At 39.7% G+C, this 19,189-nt stretch overlaps 1 protein-coding gene across 2 annotated transcripts in view; it reads left to right on the top strand.

Moving 5' to 3' along the window:
- BRINP3 (BMP/retinoic acid inducible neural specific 3) overlaps positions 1 to 19,189 on the top strand; it is a 184,062-nt gene that overhangs the window by 138,963 nt on the left and 25,910 nt on the right. For both annotated transcript variants that reach the window (XM_056497476.1, XM_056497477.1), the window contains exon 7: positions 9,379 to 9,601. In XM_056497476.1, coding sequence (XP_056353451.1) covers positions 9,379 to 9,601 — 223 coding nt within the window. The remainder of the gene's footprint in view (positions 1 to 9,378; positions 9,602 to 19,189) is intronic.

The following is a 19,189-nucleotide window of genomic DNA, read 5'->3' as shown; positions in this document are numbered from 1 at the left end:
CCTTAATCTTTGAAATCTTTATTAATTTAATTTTTTTTTACATTATAGCTCTGATGTTATAATATGAAACTGAAAGTTGACATAACAGCAAAAAAAAATTCTATTTCGTCAGGCTGAAGTATTTTGACTAATTCAAAGCAAAGTAAAAGTGGAAAATGTTTCTTTTAGAGGATTTCAGAGGAATTAGAGGTATTTGGAAAATTTTAGAAAATTTCTAAAGATTTAAGGTAACTTTGGAAAGCTAAAAATCCTTTCCCAAAATGGCTTTTCTTTGCACTGTTCTACTTAAGATCCCTCTTGGTGGTGATATGAATAGCTTCAGCAGCTTTCCTTTGCTGCTGTGTGTGATGAATTGGCAGTCTTCTTTCCAACTCTGAACATGTAACAAAAACCAGCCAGTATTTATATTAAATAATAGTCTGGTTTACAGCACCAGCAGATAATCAGCCCTGAAATGGACACACAGCAGGGCTGGCTGACTTTTGCTGCTCCATGTCACCTTTTCTGTAGGGAAATGAACTTCTGGAGTTACTAAAGATATTTCCAAAGGTTTTTTCAATGAGAGCTTCTGGTCTGAATATTCTTATTTCCCTTTTGCAATATTATCTGTTTACTTTGGCTTGCTGTTAGAAGGAATTGTGCCAAAGGAAGGTTGGAGTGGTATTAAAACCAGGTGTAGGCAAATGATTAGCAGAGACAAGGAGACAGCTTATTTTGGAGGAAAAACAGAACAGGAATGGACTAAAACTGCAGCTGATTTTTTTTAATATAATTTAATATAAAGTTTTGAGTTCCTTAAGTAGTATTTCATCTGTCAGGCAGTAACCTGGCATTATTCAGGCACACACCTCTGGAATATCATCTCATGGATGGGATGAGGCTCAGAGAGGGAATGGCACAGCTGGAATGCATCAGGAGTCACACAGGCTTCAGGCCAGGGAGGAAAAGGGAAAATCTTTCCTAGGAGTGCACAGTGCAGGGTGACAGCAGCAAGAGCAGAAGATGGGAATTGGAAATCCAGCTGGGGTGTGTTGCTCCAATGCACTTGATGTGTGGAATCAGTAGGATGGGGAGGAAGGGAGTTGCCCTCTCTGATATGGAGTAACCTGGATGTTTTTTGGAACTCTGCTCTGGGATGGGCAACAGGGATGAGAATTTGTGGGTCAGGGTCAGAGGAGAGGCCAACAAAGGTGACATTGGGGTGGGAACCTGTTACAGACCACGCAGTCCATGTGAGTGAGTGGATGAAGCCTTCCCTAAACAATTCCAGGATGTGGGATCACAGACCCTGCTTCTCATGGGGAGCTGTAATCTCCCTGACATGTTGAAAAATCAACAGTGGGACAGCAGCAGCCAAGGAAGATTTGGAAGTTGTCAGTAAATAACAGTGCCTTGATACAGGTATGGATCAATCAAAAGGAGTGACAAAGAGTTGGACTGACTATTTTTAACAAAAACTGCTACTTGGGGATGTAATAATCAACAGCAGCCTTGTCTGTGTTAGTTAAGATCAGGATTTGGAAAGCACAGGGTGGGAGAGCAGCAGAACAGACCTGGGATTCATGAAAGCATCTTTACCAAGTTCTGGGAACTGGGAGAAGGTGTTCCCTCTGAGAAACCTCTGGAAAGCTGGCCAGGTTTTCAGGACAGAATCCTCAAGCAGAATTATCCATTCTGACACTCAGGTCATATATTAAAATTTTAGGGGTTTTAGGGATTTGCTAAAATGGACAGCTTAAGGCAGAGTTAAAAAGCAAAAAGTCAGCAGTACTGGAGGGGCAAATAGGGACAGGCTACCAAGGAAAAACTCAGGAGCACTGCCCAGGCATTCAGAGATAGTGATGGGAAAAGCTACATCCAATGCTTGCAAGGGATGCCAAGAGCAACAAGAAAAGCTTTTATAGTTGGAGGTAAAAGGAATTGTGGGCCTGCTGCTGAATGGGTTGAGAGATTTTGGGATTTGTTTCAGAAGTACTCAATGCATTCTTTGCTCTCAGTCTTCACCAGCAAATACTGCAGGTCCTTGAGCTCAAAAAGAGGAGGCACAGGGGAAAGAAGGGCCCAGGGATGAAAGATGGAGCAACCAATTGTTATTGGCAGTCCTTGGGAGTTAATGGACTGCATCTGGGGTTTTGAGAGACAGGTGATATCCTGGCAAGGTCTCTTTGTCTTGAAAGATCTTGGAGACTGGGAAATATCCCTGATGGATGGAGAAAGGCAAATATTAAACTGATCATCAAAAAAACCCTGAAAGGATGGCCCAGGGAATTACTGATTGATGGGATTCACTTTGGTCATTGGGAAAATAATGGAATAAGTCCTCTTGGGCAAGAATTTTGGAGATGTATGAGGTTTATCTGGCAAAGTTTTGGTTTGGCTCCCAAGCAGGAGCAGGTTTTCTGACCAGTGGTAGACCAGGCTGGAACAGTGTGTTCTCAAAGGGCTGTACCTGGTGGGAAAGACCCAGTGCAGGACTGTACCCACCTCTGGGGCCGTGGAACAGCATGAGGAAGAAGGATTGTGAGAGACAAAGTCTTATGGACTGACTGCAGCCTCCCTCCTCCATCACCCTGCAGTTGTCATGAGGTAAAGGAAGTGGAAGAGCTGGGAATGTAGGAGAGAAATGAGCACTAGAAGAAAGAAGGATTGAAGCAAAGGTGGTTTTAATTTTGTCTTTTTTTCTCCTCACTGTCCTACTCTATTTTTAACTGGCAATATATTAATCCTCCAACGCTGAGTCACTTTTGCCCATGTCTGTAATTCTTAAGTGGGATCTCCCCATCTGTATCTCAGTCTGGGAACTTTTTCATCTTATGTGGTCACCCTGGGGAATGAGAGAAGCATGGGGGTCATCTGGCAGCCAGCAGAGATGAAGGGAGAGCAAGGGACATGAGGGAGAAGATGATAAATCATCTCTGACCCATCTCATTCTCTGCATGATAAAACACTGACTTACAGATGGGAGGAGAGCAATGGGTGTAATTTAGTTTTAGCAAGGCTCTACAAGTGGAACCTGGTCACACAAATGGATTTTTACCCATCTATTTGTCCTTCCATCCACAGCACTGTGTCTTACTCTGGGTACCAGAATGCTGTGGGAGACAGTGCAGGGTTAGAGCATCACACATCCTATCTGAAAACTGGTGACAAGTGAAATGCAGCCCAGATACAGCCACCAGGGCTTGTTCTCTTTACTTTCTTTAACCATGTTTTGGAGAAAGTGCACTCTCATCGAGTTTGCAGATGTTTCCAGTTTGAAGGAGTGAGACAGAAATCTCCAAGGTCAGGGCTGGCATACAGGGAGACTGGACAAGCTGGTGATCAGGACAACAGGAGCCTGGTGAAGGTCAACAATGCAAAAAGAAAAATCCTGCTCTGGACAGGCAGAGCATGAGCTGAGGCTGGATCTGCCTGGCCAGAAGGATCCTGGCTCCTGGGGCAGAGGACAGAGTGGCCTGACAGTACCAACACCACATTGTGGGTGGTGCAGAGGGGGTCAGGGACCAGGAGACCAGGAGGGGATTAGCCTTGGCTCTTTTCAGACCACACCCAGGTGCTGCAGCCCGTTTGGGGCTCCACAGTGCAGGAAAGACATCAGCAGCCCGGAGTGTGGGTGGGGATGTCATTGGAGGGGTGGGGGCTGCAGAAGCTGTCCTGGGAGGAGGGAATGGTCAGGTTGGGCATGGAGACTCCAGTGAGCTCAGCCAGCTTGAGGTGAGAGAGCCAGGCTCTGTATGGGCAGAGACAGCAGGCACAAAGTTAAATGAGAGAGGCTCACACTGGGTGTATGGAGAAATTTATTCACATGAGGGCACTTGAGCCTTGATTGTAGCAGTTTCCAAATCCTGGCTGGACCAAGCTCTCAGAAAGTTAATCTGGTGTCAGAGTTGACATGCTTGAAGCTCAAGATCGTCTCTCCTTGGATTACAGACTGCCCAAGGAAATACCAAGTCTGACTTAACCTGACCCCAGAACTCTGGCTTAAGGAGAGAGCTGTCTTCCTAAAGTAGCAGTGATTGTACAGAGGAGTGATAATTTGCAATTCTCATGATGAGAGTGAGAAAAAAGGAAATGCAGTGGAGAACAAGAATTCACTTGAGCTAATTTTGAAGTTGTCTGAAGCACTCTGACTTGGACCAGCACATCATTGTTTGCTCAGAATCACACCCTCATGCATTATAGACCAGCTGATTTTTGTCAGTTTTCCTTAACCCCACTGTAACATTTTGTTAGAACCAAAGCAGAACAGTTTTTGCATGAGGTATTACTCACTTTTAGACAATGATGGCAGAATTTTTATACTAGAGCAAGTTAAAGAACTTGATTAAAAAAAGAGGATGTGTGTACAAATGACAGATGTACAGATTTTTAAGGGAGAAAAATGTTTCCTTAGAGCCTCATTTAGAGAAATGACAAAACAGCCCATTACAATTGCTCTCTAATGGTAGATTTTGACATGGTGATGTTATGTAGAAAGGAGTTTTCTCCTATATACATATTTTTACTGAACTTTGTTAAATGAAAAAAACCTCTATAATCCAAATCCTTATTAATATTAGAAAATACATAGACTATATAAAATTGTAAATAGTAGTTTGAGTCAACAAAAGATTCCCACATTTTTTCAGTTATTGCTTTTGCCCAGAAAATATAATTGCTTTTTCAGGGTTTGAATATTGTTTAAGAAAACTAAAATTGATTTTGGGTAGAAGATGTAATCCACAATTAGACAGGACTATATATTTACTGAAGCACTATGCTGCAATTTCCAGACCTAAAGATTTTGTTACTATAAGATTATATTATTTCATTATAGGTACAATGGCTCATCAGAAAATATGGCATTAAATTAAACAACAGAATAATGCTTGATGGAATGTCACCTCCCCAGAAACTGCCATTTCTGGAGACTGAGAGAAGGTGGCTGAAACTGCTTGTGGGTTACTTTGCTATGAAACAAATTTTTTCTTAGCATGTCACCAAATGCAGATTCTTTTCAAGCTGTGCTTTATGTTCTCCTAAACAGTTTGTAGATTTTTGCCTCACTTAATTATTGTCACTTGTATGTTGTCATCGATTTCAGCTGTAGTAGAACCAGCAGGAACAAAAAAAGCATTGTCTTTCCTTTGATAAAAATCCATGTCCAATTTTAATTTTCCTGTTTCCTTAGGACTTCTGGTGCTCCAGAAGCACATCAGTGATACATGACACAAGCCATGTCTTAAGGGAGCTGCTGTTTCATCCCCCTGCTCCTGCTGCCCTGCCTGCAGAGGGTCAGGCTCTCCCTGCCTCTGTGCAGAGCACAGAGATAATCTCTGTTTCCCTGATAGGGAAACAGTGCCTATATGATTTAAAAGAAAATTTGGAGAGTGACAGTTTCAAAGCTCACTCGTGGGCTTGCTGTGTTTGCTCTAAAGGAAATAGGACACAAAAGTGCAGTGATGAAATTTGCTATTTTCATACTTCCAGTGTAACTTTGCTGTCAGATGTCAGCCTGCATAATAACCTGGTGTCCTGAATCCCCAAGCAGGTATAAATCCATTGGCTTCCAAGGTGTTCCAAAGATCCTCCACAAGGGATCTTAGGAAACAAGCCAGCCCAAGATATTTTGGCAGCCTGGAGAAGTTCCACAAACCACTCAGTCTCAGTGGAAACAAAACCAGAAGTGTGCTGTGCAGGTGGGACAGTCTTGTACTGGCCTTGGAGCAAAATACCAGGGAAAATAAAAATGTTCACAGCAGAGAGCAGGCACCCTTTTCCCTTGTAGCAGAGCACTGTCAAATCCTCAGTTGAGCTTCCTGAATTTTTTTGGCTTTTGCCAGCTCTGTCTGCAGAGTGGTAACCAGTGCACCAAACCCTGCTGTGACACCAAATCACACTGAGGATCCAGGCTAGATCTCTGCAGCTCCAGGTATTTCTCACAGCCTAAATATGTCTGATACTCATCTGATTTCAGCAGTAATGTTTGCTCCCATTATGATATGAAATATGGGATGCCATTTCCATCTCTAGGCACTGTTGACACAAGAAAGATTTACCTGGCAGAAAGGGGAAGTGGAAAGAGACACAGCCAGCCAGAACATGAACTTGCTTGACCCACCAGTGCATATAATGTTTTACCTTTTTTACCTTTTTTTGCAACTGGTTAAGAATATATAAAATCGTATTGCATGTACTACCCACGTGAAAATAAAAGAGGAAATTCTGTAATGAGATTTTATGTTCTCTGTCTCTCCTTCACCTGCATTATGGAGCTCATTAGCAGGATCAGACAGGGCACAAGGGTAGTCAAAGATGGTGTTTATTACAGGGAGAAAAAAAACATTTTCTTATTGTAAATGCTGTTGCATTGCAAGTAGAGGAGCATAAAGCTTCCTTATCACTTCCAAACACTGCATGGAGCAGTTGTTAGCTGTAGAGATTAGTGCAGAGGACAGCAAAGTGACAGTGTTCATTAAATACGTGGTTAGAGCAATATGAGGGCTGAAAAGATGTTGTCTGAGCCTGTTGTCTCCTGAGGGAGCTCCCCTAGCTTTGGCATCATGGAGCTCATTTTAAGGAGATAAACAAGTGCCTCAGAGGAGCAGAAGGGAAAAGAGACCTTTGGAATTAAGCAGGTAGTCAGGAATATGGCTTTGGGATCTAATCTGCTGAGATTAGTGTCAGAGTAAATATTTATATACATATATACCCTCAGCCTTCTAAATCTGGTGGAACTTGTCTGATTTTAACAAGCTGCAGATCTGTGCTTTGTAAAGGATATTTGTATCAGCTCAGTTAGCCCTATTTCATATTAATTATTCTTTTTAACTACTTTTTAATATTTTTAAGTCTTTAGACTTGGAAGGATTTACAAAGCCAATGGTACTGTGGTGACAAAACCTTCTGTCACACCTTCAGTGCAGACCTGGGAGGGAGTGGTGCTAGGAAGGGATGAGGATGAGCTGGGAAGAAACAAAACTCTCTGACACTGTCTTTGAGCTGTCAATGAGTCAGTGAGTTCTGGCCAGGATGTGTGCTGGAAATCATTCCAACTACACATCCACTGCAAGACTTTTCACATATTTATACATTTATAGAAAACAAATAATTCTTTGGTTCTACATTACACAATTATTTTCATTAGTTCTGTGTGTAATCTTGTACTGGATATTGTTCCCTTTGCCTTTCATGCTCATTTGCTCCAGTTCTTTGGTTTCTTTAGCATTCTTTTCTCAAGAGAGGGTGTCTCTAAATTTGCCAGGCAGTAATGTCTGATTACCTCCTCCATATCTTCTAGATTCCCAACATGTAAATTTTAAAATTCCAGACCTCTAAAACTCCCTTTTTGTTTGCTGAAGCTTATCAAGCCCTGCCCAGCCAGACCCAAAGCCTTGGTGGTTTGAAGATTAAACCAACAACAGAGCCCAGCTCCTCTCCCCCTTGGCAAAGGAGAACAAACCCATGACTAAAGTTCCTTACAACTAAAAAGGAAGTGATGTCTTTCCCAACAAGGAATCAGAAGTTGGTAAATTTAAATTTAAATTTAAATCTAGTAGAGGGTGTCTCTCTCTTCTCAGTGGGGGTTGAGCTATAAACCTTCTGACCCAAACTATTTTAATTCTAAGGAAGGAATAATTATCTCTTGGGAAGGAGAAAATGGAACTGTCTATCCCAAATCTACACTAAGATTCATAGAGATGCCCAACTGGTAATGTAGAATTTATTAAATGTTCCTGAAGAGAAAAAGCAAAAGATAAAAGGCTCCAAGCAATTGATAAGATAAAGAAGCAGTTCCTTTCCCTCATGCCCCAAGGACAGCACAGGGACTGTCCTCCAGGGAACAGCTCAAAACCAAAGATGAAGGCAAAATGTGCAACACATTCCCAGAAGGATTATTAAAAACACTCTGCTAACTATAAAATCATCATCTTTGCCCCTTGATTTTAATTTTTTATATTCCAGAAGACCTTTCAATTTTTTTTTGTATTTTTATGATTCTTCACCCATCACAGAAAATACTCTGATGAAGTGGGATTTTTGTATTCCACTGTGTCCTTCAGGGTGTGGTCAAGGGCCAAAAATACAGCTTTTTTACCAAATATCTTTTTTTCTCCATCCATAAAAAAGAAAATAGTTTTGCCTGATTTGTGTAAAAATGTTGTTAAAAAAACCCAGAACTGAAGCTAAACCAAGAGACTTATGAACAAGGATGTTAATGGAGTATTCTTCAATGTGAGTGGACATTCTCCCTAATCAACCCTCTTCCATGAGCAACCTAAAATTTCACCAGTGCTGAGTATTATGACTATTTCTGTTTGAAGGGGGAGGCTACTTCAGGCAGTGGGATCTTTGCTTTCACACACCCTGCTGAAATGTAGACTATCCATAAGGAACATCTGGCAGGGTGAAAACCAAACTGTGGGATGAGTTGCAGGAACAAGCTAAAAGAAAAAAATGGATTGTGAAGGATGGAAGGATAGCAACATGCAGGAGGCCAGGCAGGGGAAAAATACTGACACACAAAAACAAGATAGGAAAAGAATAAACATGTGCATTCAAGTGTGCCACTCATTCTCACATATTTCCCCAATATCTGGAACCCTTTTAATGGAAGTTTATTTAGGTTCAGAAGTTATAAATTGTTCCACTTATGGAAACAGAGTCCCTGATTAATAAAACTCTGTTAATAACATTCTGTCTGCATATTTTGTGTGGACTGAGCTACCAGAACAAGTCACAAAGCATGGCAAGTTCAGAGTAACAATGACCTTGTGATTGAAGAACGCCTTCCCACCACTTTAGAGTCAAAAAGGAGTTAGGGGAACGTTTTTAAAGTGTCATAAAATTTTGAAGTACCATAAAATGTTTTGAAAGGCTTCATTTTAATTGTAAATACTTATGAAAGTCTAATTTAATGGCTTGTGAAATAACATATATATGAGAAGTGGCCTGTAAAATCCCATTTACTTGCATGTCCTAAGTATTGGAATATACTTCTTTTAAGACAGTTTCTGATGTTCTTCAAATCAGTCAATAAACATTGATCATTAAATGCACATTTGCTTTCAGATCTCAGATTTGAAGGTAAGAAACTCTGATCCTTATTTAATCTTCATATTGTCCAGGTTGAGAAATAAGGACAATGCTTGTATTTGCTTTAATATTAATTTAAAAATTATATGAATATTGGATTTTGCTGTCTTTATTCTAATATTATCAATAAAAATGTAGCCACCTTTCTAGTTTGAAAGAGTTAAAATGCTCAATTTTAAAATTTCAAAATATTGAGTTTATGAAAATCGGTAGAAGAAAAAACAAATTAGAACTTAATTTCTGCATGGCTGCATAATTAAAGACTATTAATTGGGGCTTTTTTTTGATTTTTTTTTTTTTCAGATGAATTCAAATTATTTATGAAGAGGCTGCCTATGAATTATTTCCTGAACACATCTGCTGTGATGCACTTGTGGACAATGGATTCTAATTTCCAGCGCCGCTACGAGCAGCTGGAGAGCAGCATGAAGCAGCTTTTCCTCAAGGCCCAGAGAACAGTGCACAAACTCTTCAGCCTCAGCAAGAGGTGCCACAAGCAGCCACTCATCAGCATGCCAAGGCAGAGGTAAGGAATGGGAAACCCAAGCTGCTGGGAGCAAGTCTAGAAAATCCTGAGAAATTCAAAATAATCTCCTTAAGGCTGTGTGCTGGAGGCTTTGTGTCATGGACAGTGGCCAGGCACAAAACTTATGTGCTTTGTATAAAAGTTAAAGTTGCAGTTTGTTGTAAAGAGCTCTGCTAAGAGCTGCCAGTGCAGCCCAGAGCGGGACAAAGAGATAAAAGGGTGGTGGGGTAATAGAAGAGGGAGACAGGAAGAGCAAGAGGGAGGTAAGAGAGGGAGAGAAGAGAGAGTAAAGAGAGAGAGACAGAGGTAAGAGGGAGAGAGCAAGAGGGAGGGACAGAGGGAGAGGAGAGAGAGTAAAGAGAGAGAGGAGAGCAATTTCCCATTTACAATACAATAAATCCATGATGAATATTCTGATTTCCACTAACCAATGTAATACAAGATACAAATTCTATAGCATTTACATACAGCCTATAGGAATCCTTACATTACCATAGCGTGTTACACTTTAAAAACTACTCTTTGGACTTGCTCTCTGGCAGAGGGCATTGTTCTATCAAGAGGGGATTACCTTCAGTGGGCCATCCTATTGTTTCATGGTAATTCAGTAATTGCTGTTACATCTTTCCCAACAGCTGTGGGTATGGGAATGGTACAGGCACAGGGTACCATGCTCGAGTTTGTAGGAGCTGAGCAGTCCAAGTTTTCAATATTGCTCCATTCCTGTTCTCCTGGATACAATGGGAAAGGTCAGAATAAATCCTGATTTGTTTGTGACTGTGTAGGATAGGAGGCAACTTAGAAATGACTCGAGCACAGATTCGTCATCCCATTTGGTTTTACAGAGCCATGCTGGCTGTGGCCCTTGGCCAGGTGTAACAGTGCCAATGAATTGTGTACAGAATGCTGAGTAGCTGCTTTGAAGCAAGCATAACTGTTTTATGAACTTTGTGGGGCATTATACAGTGGATACCACACACAATTGATTTCTCGTCTCGTTTGTCAAATATGAATTAGATTGGAAAGGATGCTTGAGGAAAGAAAATAGAAGAGTTTCAGGCCTTCCTAGAAACAGAGAGATCCTGAAAGCCAGCTAATCAAATCTGCATTAGCATAAAGTGGGTATACTTGATTGCTGGTCGAAAATTGCTCTGTTGAAATTAGCACAATGACACCACAGTAAATCTGAAATGAACGAGCTTTTAAGGACATTGCTCTTCTGAGCACAAGCATTGTGGGATAGTCCAGTGACTCCTGCATTCAGCAGGTTTCTCCATTGATTTTAAAGCAATCTAGTGTAGGTGAAGTGTTCCAGAACTTCCAGGGTACTTTACATTCCCCTGCTTTCAACTCTGCTCAAGCTCAAGCTCCATCAATTCCTCTTTGCCTTTTGGTGGCCCTCCCCCTTCTTTCAGGAGGCTGTGCTTGCTGCTTCCATGCCCTTGCTTCTACATGTTCTGCTTTGTGCTGTGATCTGGTAGTTGAAACCAAAAATTTACTTGTGGGGTCATTTTGTGATCAGAAAACATTCTGCCAAGAGAGGTTATGTAATCACTACAGAGCCTCGTATCCTCTCAAGAGTGTCTTGGCCATGCATCCTGCAGAGAGATGATTCAAAATGAACGACTTCTGAAGGAGCCCAGAGCTTCTTAAAACACAAGAAACAGTCCAGACTGACTTTTTTCCCCCCACCAAAATGGAATATAATAGATTTCAAATAATTTTAAAATAATCAGATCTTCTAAAATAACCTCCATAGGGCTTTGGAGCAATGTTTGGTTTCCATAGATAATGGCAGTGATAAAGGTGAGGTGAGATATGTAAAGTTGCAAGGATTGATCAAAACACAGCTTTCTGTTTATATAAAGGATTTTTTATTTCAATGCAGAGCTTGCAACTTCATGATTTATTTTTTAATATAAAGATATGGCATTGTGCCAAAAAGATGTGGCCAGGCTGGGAAAGGTCCAGACAAAAGCCACAAAGATGATCCCAGAACAGGAAGCTACTCCATTGGGAAAGGCTGAGAGACTTGTGTTTGCCTGGCTGTGAGAAAAGAAGGAGGAGAGACCTTATTTCCATGTTCCAGTATTTAAAGGGGGACACAAAGAAAATGGAGATTCCTTTTTTACAAGCAGTCACATGGAAAAGATGAGAGGAAATGGCTGGGGAGAGTCTGAAGAAGAAAATATTTCACACTGAGAACAGTCAGTCACTGAAATAACCTCTCCAGGGCAGCAGTGAACTCCCTCATACTGGGAAATTTTAAGATGCAGCTGGACAGGGTGCTGGGCCATCTTTTCAAAACCACACTTCTGCCAAAAAGGTTGGACCAAATGATCCTTGAGATCCCTTCCAACCTGAAGGTATTCCATGATTCTGTGACAGTAAATGTTCCTAGCAATGAGTCTGCCCGTTTTACAGGGAGTTGCACCAAACTTTCCCAGCAGTTTGATTTTGCAGTGTGTCTAAAACTTAGAAATACCATCACTTACTTTTGAGTTAATTATGTCTCATTTTAGTGACTACTCTAAATTTTTTTCTTGTCACTACAGAGGGAGATAGGGCGTATGATGTAGTGATGAACAACAGATGACTCAAATATCAGTGTTAAAGCAGGCTTGGGAATACTTTGCCAGTGGGATATGTTTGCTAAAAGAGACAGTTTTCAAAGGTTGGATTCCATCTGACTATCTGGGAAAATTGCCTTCTGACATCCAGGCTTTTTTGGCTGATAAGAACAGCTTTAAAATGAGAAGTGAGGGGAAAAGGTCAAAAGAAACTGCTTAAATGTCCAAGCCCATTTAAAAAAAAAAAATTGATAGATCAAGATAAAATATTGGATAAAGGAATATCGGTGGTGAAAAGACCAATAGTGAGAAAGAAAACAGAACACTGACAGAACAGTTTTCAGATATTCCTTATGATGAGAATATACCTAATCCAGATTAAATACTGAATTTTTGATGCCTGCCAACAGGTAAATGAATGTCAGTGTAGATTGAATGTCTGAATAATGCCACAGAGAAACAGGAACAGCTCAGACTGTAACATCAAACATTCCAGCAGACAGTGAGGGGAATAAGAGAACCAAACCCCAGCACAATATTTTTTTTTCTGTTTAGGAGAAGATAAAAATATAAACAGAAAAACCATCTTTGTGATCTTTTAGGCCCCTTCCAGCCTAAGCCAGTCTAAGATTCTGTGTGCCATGGATAGTCTAGGCTTCAAACAAGAAGGGAGAATTGGAACAAATTGTCATTCTTTTCCAGGGCTTTCTAAACAACTCCTTCAGGTTAGTGTTTGGGCTCTGCTACTGAGTGAATTTCATTATGGAAAGAGAAATTAGATTGAGTTAATGAAGATATAAATACTATATTCAATAGTATTTTTGGGCAGATAGAGATTAAACAGGCAATGCTTCAACTTTTAATAAAGGTCATGTTGTGTTGGCAGTGAGTAAAACCAACTCTGCTAATGTTTAATTTTACACTGAATTTCAGTGATCAATGGAATATATGTATAAAGGATTTTTAAAGGAATATCTTGAGAATGAGGGTTGGTTTTTCATGAAACTAGGAGGTATGTTCTCAAAGTTTAGTGTAATTCAGGAAAACTTTCTCTGAGGCTGGGGTTTTATGGGGATTTATCTATGCAGTCTGCCAGAAATCATTTGGTCACGCCTGAAGGAGTTCCTGCACACAGTCAAGGTTATCATTAATTACTGAAAATAATCATCTCTTTTCTCTGGCCTGAAAATTTCTTTCCTGAACATGAAACAAATTGTTGCCTGATTGTTTTAAATAGGACTTAATTAATGAGTTACACAGAATTGCTTGCAACTCCTTTCATAGTTCCTGAAGACCAAGCCACTTAATAATTGTAATACTATTTTACTATATTACTATTTTAATTTTCTAATCCTGAAACCCAAGTACCATTGAATCCTCTCCTAACATCATTGTTCACAGCAAAAAAGACTCAATTAACTTGCAGGTTGAAGAAACTGCATTTCCATGGCTCCTTTTTGAACACAGTTTGTATTCCTCAGCTAGAATAAAGTACAAATAGTTTACTTTCAGTTTGGACTCATGGTCAGAATAATTTACTGCAGCACTTTTGTTTTCAGCAGGGGTGGGCCCAGGATTGCAATTTTTATTTTATTCTGTTCACTGCAAATCTTTTCAAGTCCCAGACATTCTGCCCAGCTTTTAAGCTTGCTTTCATTAGTATGAAAGAAGTTGATTGGTCTTTTTCCTGAGAGTCAGATCATGCCAAGATACATCAAACACCCTTAGATTTTCATTGTGGCACTGCTGAGTGTAACTTTTAAAATTCACCTGAATTAATCAATCAAACTGTAACCAGTGGAGTATTTACTGGTTGTCTGAGCTCAACAAAAAATACCAACTAAAATTCAAAGCCAACTAGGTTCAGAGAAATTTCTGTGTAGGTAATTGCTCCCATGTTGTGTATGAAGATGGACTAATAAAACATTGCATTTCAAGCAGTAAAGAGAAAAACAAGATTAAAAAAATAATGCACTCTGAAAAAGAAATGTGTTCTGCTGAGAAGAGCTACCAGGTGAGCTTGTGCCTCTGTGAATTTGAGTCTCTGCTGCTTCAAGAGGCTGAAGTGATTATTTCCAGTGTGTTCTCATTGCTTTGACACATCAACCTTAAAAACATGGAGTGTTTTTGTATTTTCTTGGGCAGAGCCCACTGCATGAAGCAATTGTTATCCTACTCCATGGGCAGCTCCTGCTGCAGCTTTTGTGCAGGAATGTGTTTGAGGGATGGCACAGTGCATTCTGCTTTGCAGGGACCAGCAGGTGGTGCAGAATCCAGATGGGAGGATTGCTGAGCAGTGCAAGGAGTAGAGTACAGCACGTTTTGTTTGCAGGAACCAAGCTGAGGTGTGAAACATGTGCTTGCCCTGAGCTCATTGTGTGCATTTCTGGGTTAGGATCATTAGCTGTGAGGAGAAATGGTTAATCTTGGGAGGGGATTTGTTGTGGAGTGCATCCACCCTGAGAAAAGGACTAAACTAGTTATTTAGTCCAAGCTCTGGATTCCAGCAGCATCTTCCTGAACTGAGGTCAGAAAATGTTGTCCTGCTGACTCACATCTGCAGAGGAGGGTGACATCTGAGAGCCATCTCTCACTCCAGCAGCACCTTCAGGCTGGACCTTCTCATCTGAACCTTTCCATTTGTCAGAATAAAAACAAGTGAAAGGAATTGGTGAATATCAGTTGTGCTGTACAGGGCCACTGCAGCTCACATATGGCAAGGTGAACAGCAAACAAAGCTGTGGTTATCACTGTGGTTATCACACTTGTCACTGTGTTTTGGGGGGGGAAATGGGTTTTCTCTCTGTTTTGGTGAACACAGAAGTAAGGTTTAATTTCAAATGCTGTGCTGAGAAGCTGAAAATCACAGGAACAGAAGACCTGATGCTGCCCTTGAGCTGAAACCCCTGATGTGAAGCAGAGCTGGGGGTGTGCTGGCACTCACATCCACCCAAATTATGGAACCAGAGGGAGAGGACTGGAATCTCTGTGCTTGAGAGCATAAAAGAAATATTAACTTGGTGGGGAAGGAGGACCTTCCCTTTCCCAAATGCTTTCCAAGAAGGACATCAATGATTTCCTCTGATTTGCTTTAATATCCAACCACTAGTGAAAAACATGGAAGAGGGGGGAAGCTTTAATTTCTTCCTTCAGAAGGGCCAGTTTATAACTTGGTTTAATTCTTTTTGTTTCATTCAAATGGATTCCTTCACTAATCATTCTCTTGAGTGAGTACACTCAGTACAGGACATTATTGTAGGTAGGAACCTTATCTGTATGTACTTTCAATCATTTCATGATGAAAAAGCATCACTTAAGGTCTGATTTAATCAGCACCATCTGTGATTTAATAAAGACATAAACAAAATTATTAAAAGGAGAAATGTAATGTAAATATAGTAATAAGCCAGTGGGAAAAAAATTGCATCTTCCTTGCATTATAACTAAATGGAAAAATGGTGCAACAAGCTGCAAATAAAGATTATCAGCATCTTGAGTAAACAGGAATTTCAATTTTAGAACACTAAGTTATGGCATGTGCACAAAAAGCCATGGAGTTTTGAATAGAATGTTAGTATTTGAATTTTTGAAAAGACTGGATGCTTAATATTACCATATAATTTACATTGAAGGTGATAATTATACCAATAGTTCAGACACTTTTAAAAGGGATCTTACTCTGTTAACAGAAAATGAAGACAAATACAGATGAAACTTCTTAATAACTTTAAAAATATTTTAACAAATAAAAGCCCCTATTCCTGGAAGGAAAGTCATTCTTGGCAGCCTTATGTTTGAAGCATGTCCTTATCTCCATGAAGGTTATTTTTTTTAAGAAGCATATTCTGAAGCTGATGTAGACTAAGAAGTTCATCACTCGAGGCAGTGAATAGCTAAATCAAACAGAAGAGTTTCAGAAAGAATTCTGCTTTTTAAAATCAGATTTTTTTCTGGAACTTCCCACAGAATGCACCACAGGCAGCTATGAAAGAAGGAAGAGCCATGGATTTGCATTTTCTGCTTCTTTCTTTTTCTTTCTTTCTTTCTTTCTTTCTTTCTTTCTTTCTTTCTTTCTTTCTTTCTTTCTTTCTTTCCTTCTTTCCTTCTTTCCTTCTTTCCTTCTTTCTTTCTCTCTTTCCTTTCCTTCTTCCTTTCCTTTCCTTTCCTTTCCTTTCCTTTCCTTTCCTTTCCTTTCCTTTCCTTTCCTTTCCTTTCCTTTCCTTTCCTTTCCTTTCCTTTCCTTTCCTTTCCTTTCCTTTCCTTTCCTTTCCTTTCCTTTCCTTTCCTTTCCTTTCCTTTCCTTTCCTTTCCTTTCCTTTCCTTTCCTTTCCTTTCCTTTCCTTTCCTTTCCTTTCCTTTCCTTTCCTTTCCTTTCCTTTCCTTTCCTTTCCTTTCCTTTCCTTTCCTTTCCTTTCCTTTCCTTTCCTTTCCTTCCTTCCTTCAACATATGAAAGTTTCTCTGTGCATCACACAGAGACTTTTATTCTTAAAGAAAATCTGTGGCATTGGATGTAAAGGGAAAAAAAATCAAATTATCCATCACTTAGCAGGCTGCTGGAATGTAGGTGAGCAGTGAGTCTACAGAAAAATTATGTTTTAGAAAGGCAGTGTAAGACAGCAAAACTCCTCTAGATGGGCTGGTCTAATGGAAATTATTCTTCTGAACATGAGGTGCTAAATAAACAGTATTTTGTCTGATTTCAGAGCATCTTTAATAGAGGACAAGGATCAGAGAGATGTTTTTAAACAAAAGTGGTTCCATGAAAAATGTGTTGTCATTATTAGTGTATTTTTTAAAAAGAATATAAAAAAAGATTTTTATCTGCTCTGATTCAGATATTGCATTTGGAAATCAAAATGGGTAAAGGAATGCCTGTCCAATGGAAATTTAGATTGCACATCTGAAAGTTGCATGTCACAGACAAGGAAGGTGATAAGATAAAAGTAGGTGAGATAAAACAAAGGTCATTTTGATAGTGGTTACTTTACTAATGTGAAAATATAGTCTCCATCTGTTCTCAGAGGAAATAAAATTATCCACTTCGAGGTGATACCTTAAATTGGATTGGGGATTAGAGTTATTTAAAACGAACATGGCATACATAAAAATATGATCTGGAGCCCTGCAAATAACAAGGAGAAGCAGAGGTAAACTCTTGTGCACAGATGTGTTTCCACCTGTGGTTTAGGAGCTGTATTTACTCAGGGCAGCCTGCTCTTGGCTCCTCTCTTTGCAACACCTTTCCTCTCAAGGAGATTTGGGGTGCTAAAGCACTTTTCTGCACATTCAGAGTCTGTTCTTGACCATCTGCTACCCATGAAAATTTCTCCAGCTGCTCCTCAACTCCACTTTTGGTTTTTTTGATGAATAGCAACATTAAGATGAAGTAATTTCAGCATGTCAGACAGTGAAATGAGATGAGAGTTTATATTAATGTCACAGGGCAGGAGTATATATGTGCAATATATGCAATGAAATCACTTTTCCACACCAATGTTTTCTCATTTTCAACTACAAAACAACTTACCAGTGCTACTGTCCCCTAAAAACAGTGTTTTGGCAATTGTAGTTTACATTTTGTCACAGGATGTTAAAAAAAAAGAAAATCATCTTAGTAAGATTCATCTGGCATGACAGGTGCTATACCAATACAGTATGATATATGATTTAATGATATTGAAGATATGATATATGAGACTGATTTAATATTGCAGGGTGCTGAGTTACACCTTGTTCTGAGATTTGCAGTACTAAAATGTGATTACTGAATCACTGACCACATGGTAAACAGCCTATACTTGAAAAGGACATAACAGATGTGATTTGTGTTGCCCACACATGATCTGTGACTGCTGGATATTCAGACAAGGTTTCAGAGGAGTCAGATTCAGAAGTGCAGCAGCAGAACATGACTCAAGGAAATCAAATGTTCAAGGAGAGTGACTTCCTTGTGGGCTCACTTCTCTGAGTGACAGGGCAATAAAACAGAAATCACATACCCTGTTGGGACATGAATTCCCTCTCTGAGAAAGTTCTGAGAAAGTGGAAATTTTGGCTCAGTTTCCTCTTCTCCCTCATGAAAGAGTTTCTAGAGTGTTCATTTATTTCAGATCTGCTGACATTAATTTGCTACTACTGCAAATTGCCTCTGTCCCTTCCATCTTCCAAAACATCTCTTTGTTTCTAACCCAAACGTCCAAACTTTCTTTTTCTTCCCCCCGGGCAAATTTTGTAATTCAATTGATCCAACCAACCTGAAAATTTGAAAAAAAATTAAACACAGGGTGCTTAAAATAACTTTTTATTTTATATAAATATGGTCTTTAAAAAAATACAAAAAAGCATCAAAAGTTAATAATATAATAATAATAATAATAATAATAATAATAATAATAATAATAATAAATAAATAAATAATAATAATAATAATAATGATAATGATAATAATAATTATATAATAATAATAATAAATGGGTTAATGAATGGGTTAAGAAAAAGCTGCTAAGAAATTTCAGCTATAAAGTATTTAATCCACAGTATAAATGCACAGTACTGAAAATCTTGCTTTTGGCTCTTACTGTGACCAAGCTGCTGTAAAGGACTTTTCCTCAGGCCAGATTTAAAGACATCTTAATCACCTATCCACATGAATCACTTGCAGGGACAGCACCAGAGCCAGCACTGCAGTGACTCACAAGGCTTGGAAGTCTGCACTTTAAAATAATTACTTGACATATGGATATATCCTGGGACACATTTCTGGACTTGGCAGCTCCTGTGTGCAGTCATGGCATGTGCCATGGTGGCCCTGAGCCCCTCTGGGCTGCTCCCCACACCCTCAGCACCATGCACTCCACAAATCCAGCTGGAGCTCAGGCTGGATTTTGGAGCACCCTGGGCTTCAGGCTATGCCAAGCCCAGAAAGTTGCAGTGCTGTCCAGATTTCCTGTATAATTACAGGAATTTGAACAGGGAGGTTGTAAAATCTAACATAGGGGCGTATTTTTATCATCCATG

Source organism: Oenanthe melanoleuca, chromosome 8 (genome assembly GCF_029582105.1).
Source record: "Oenanthe melanoleuca isolate GR-GAL-2019-014 chromosome 8, OMel1.0, whole genome shotgun sequence".
Taxonomy (NCBI): Eukaryota; Metazoa; Chordata; class Aves; order Passeriformes; family Muscicapidae; genus Oenanthe; species Oenanthe melanoleuca.
This window is presented reverse-complemented; position numbering and strand designations above follow the sequence as displayed.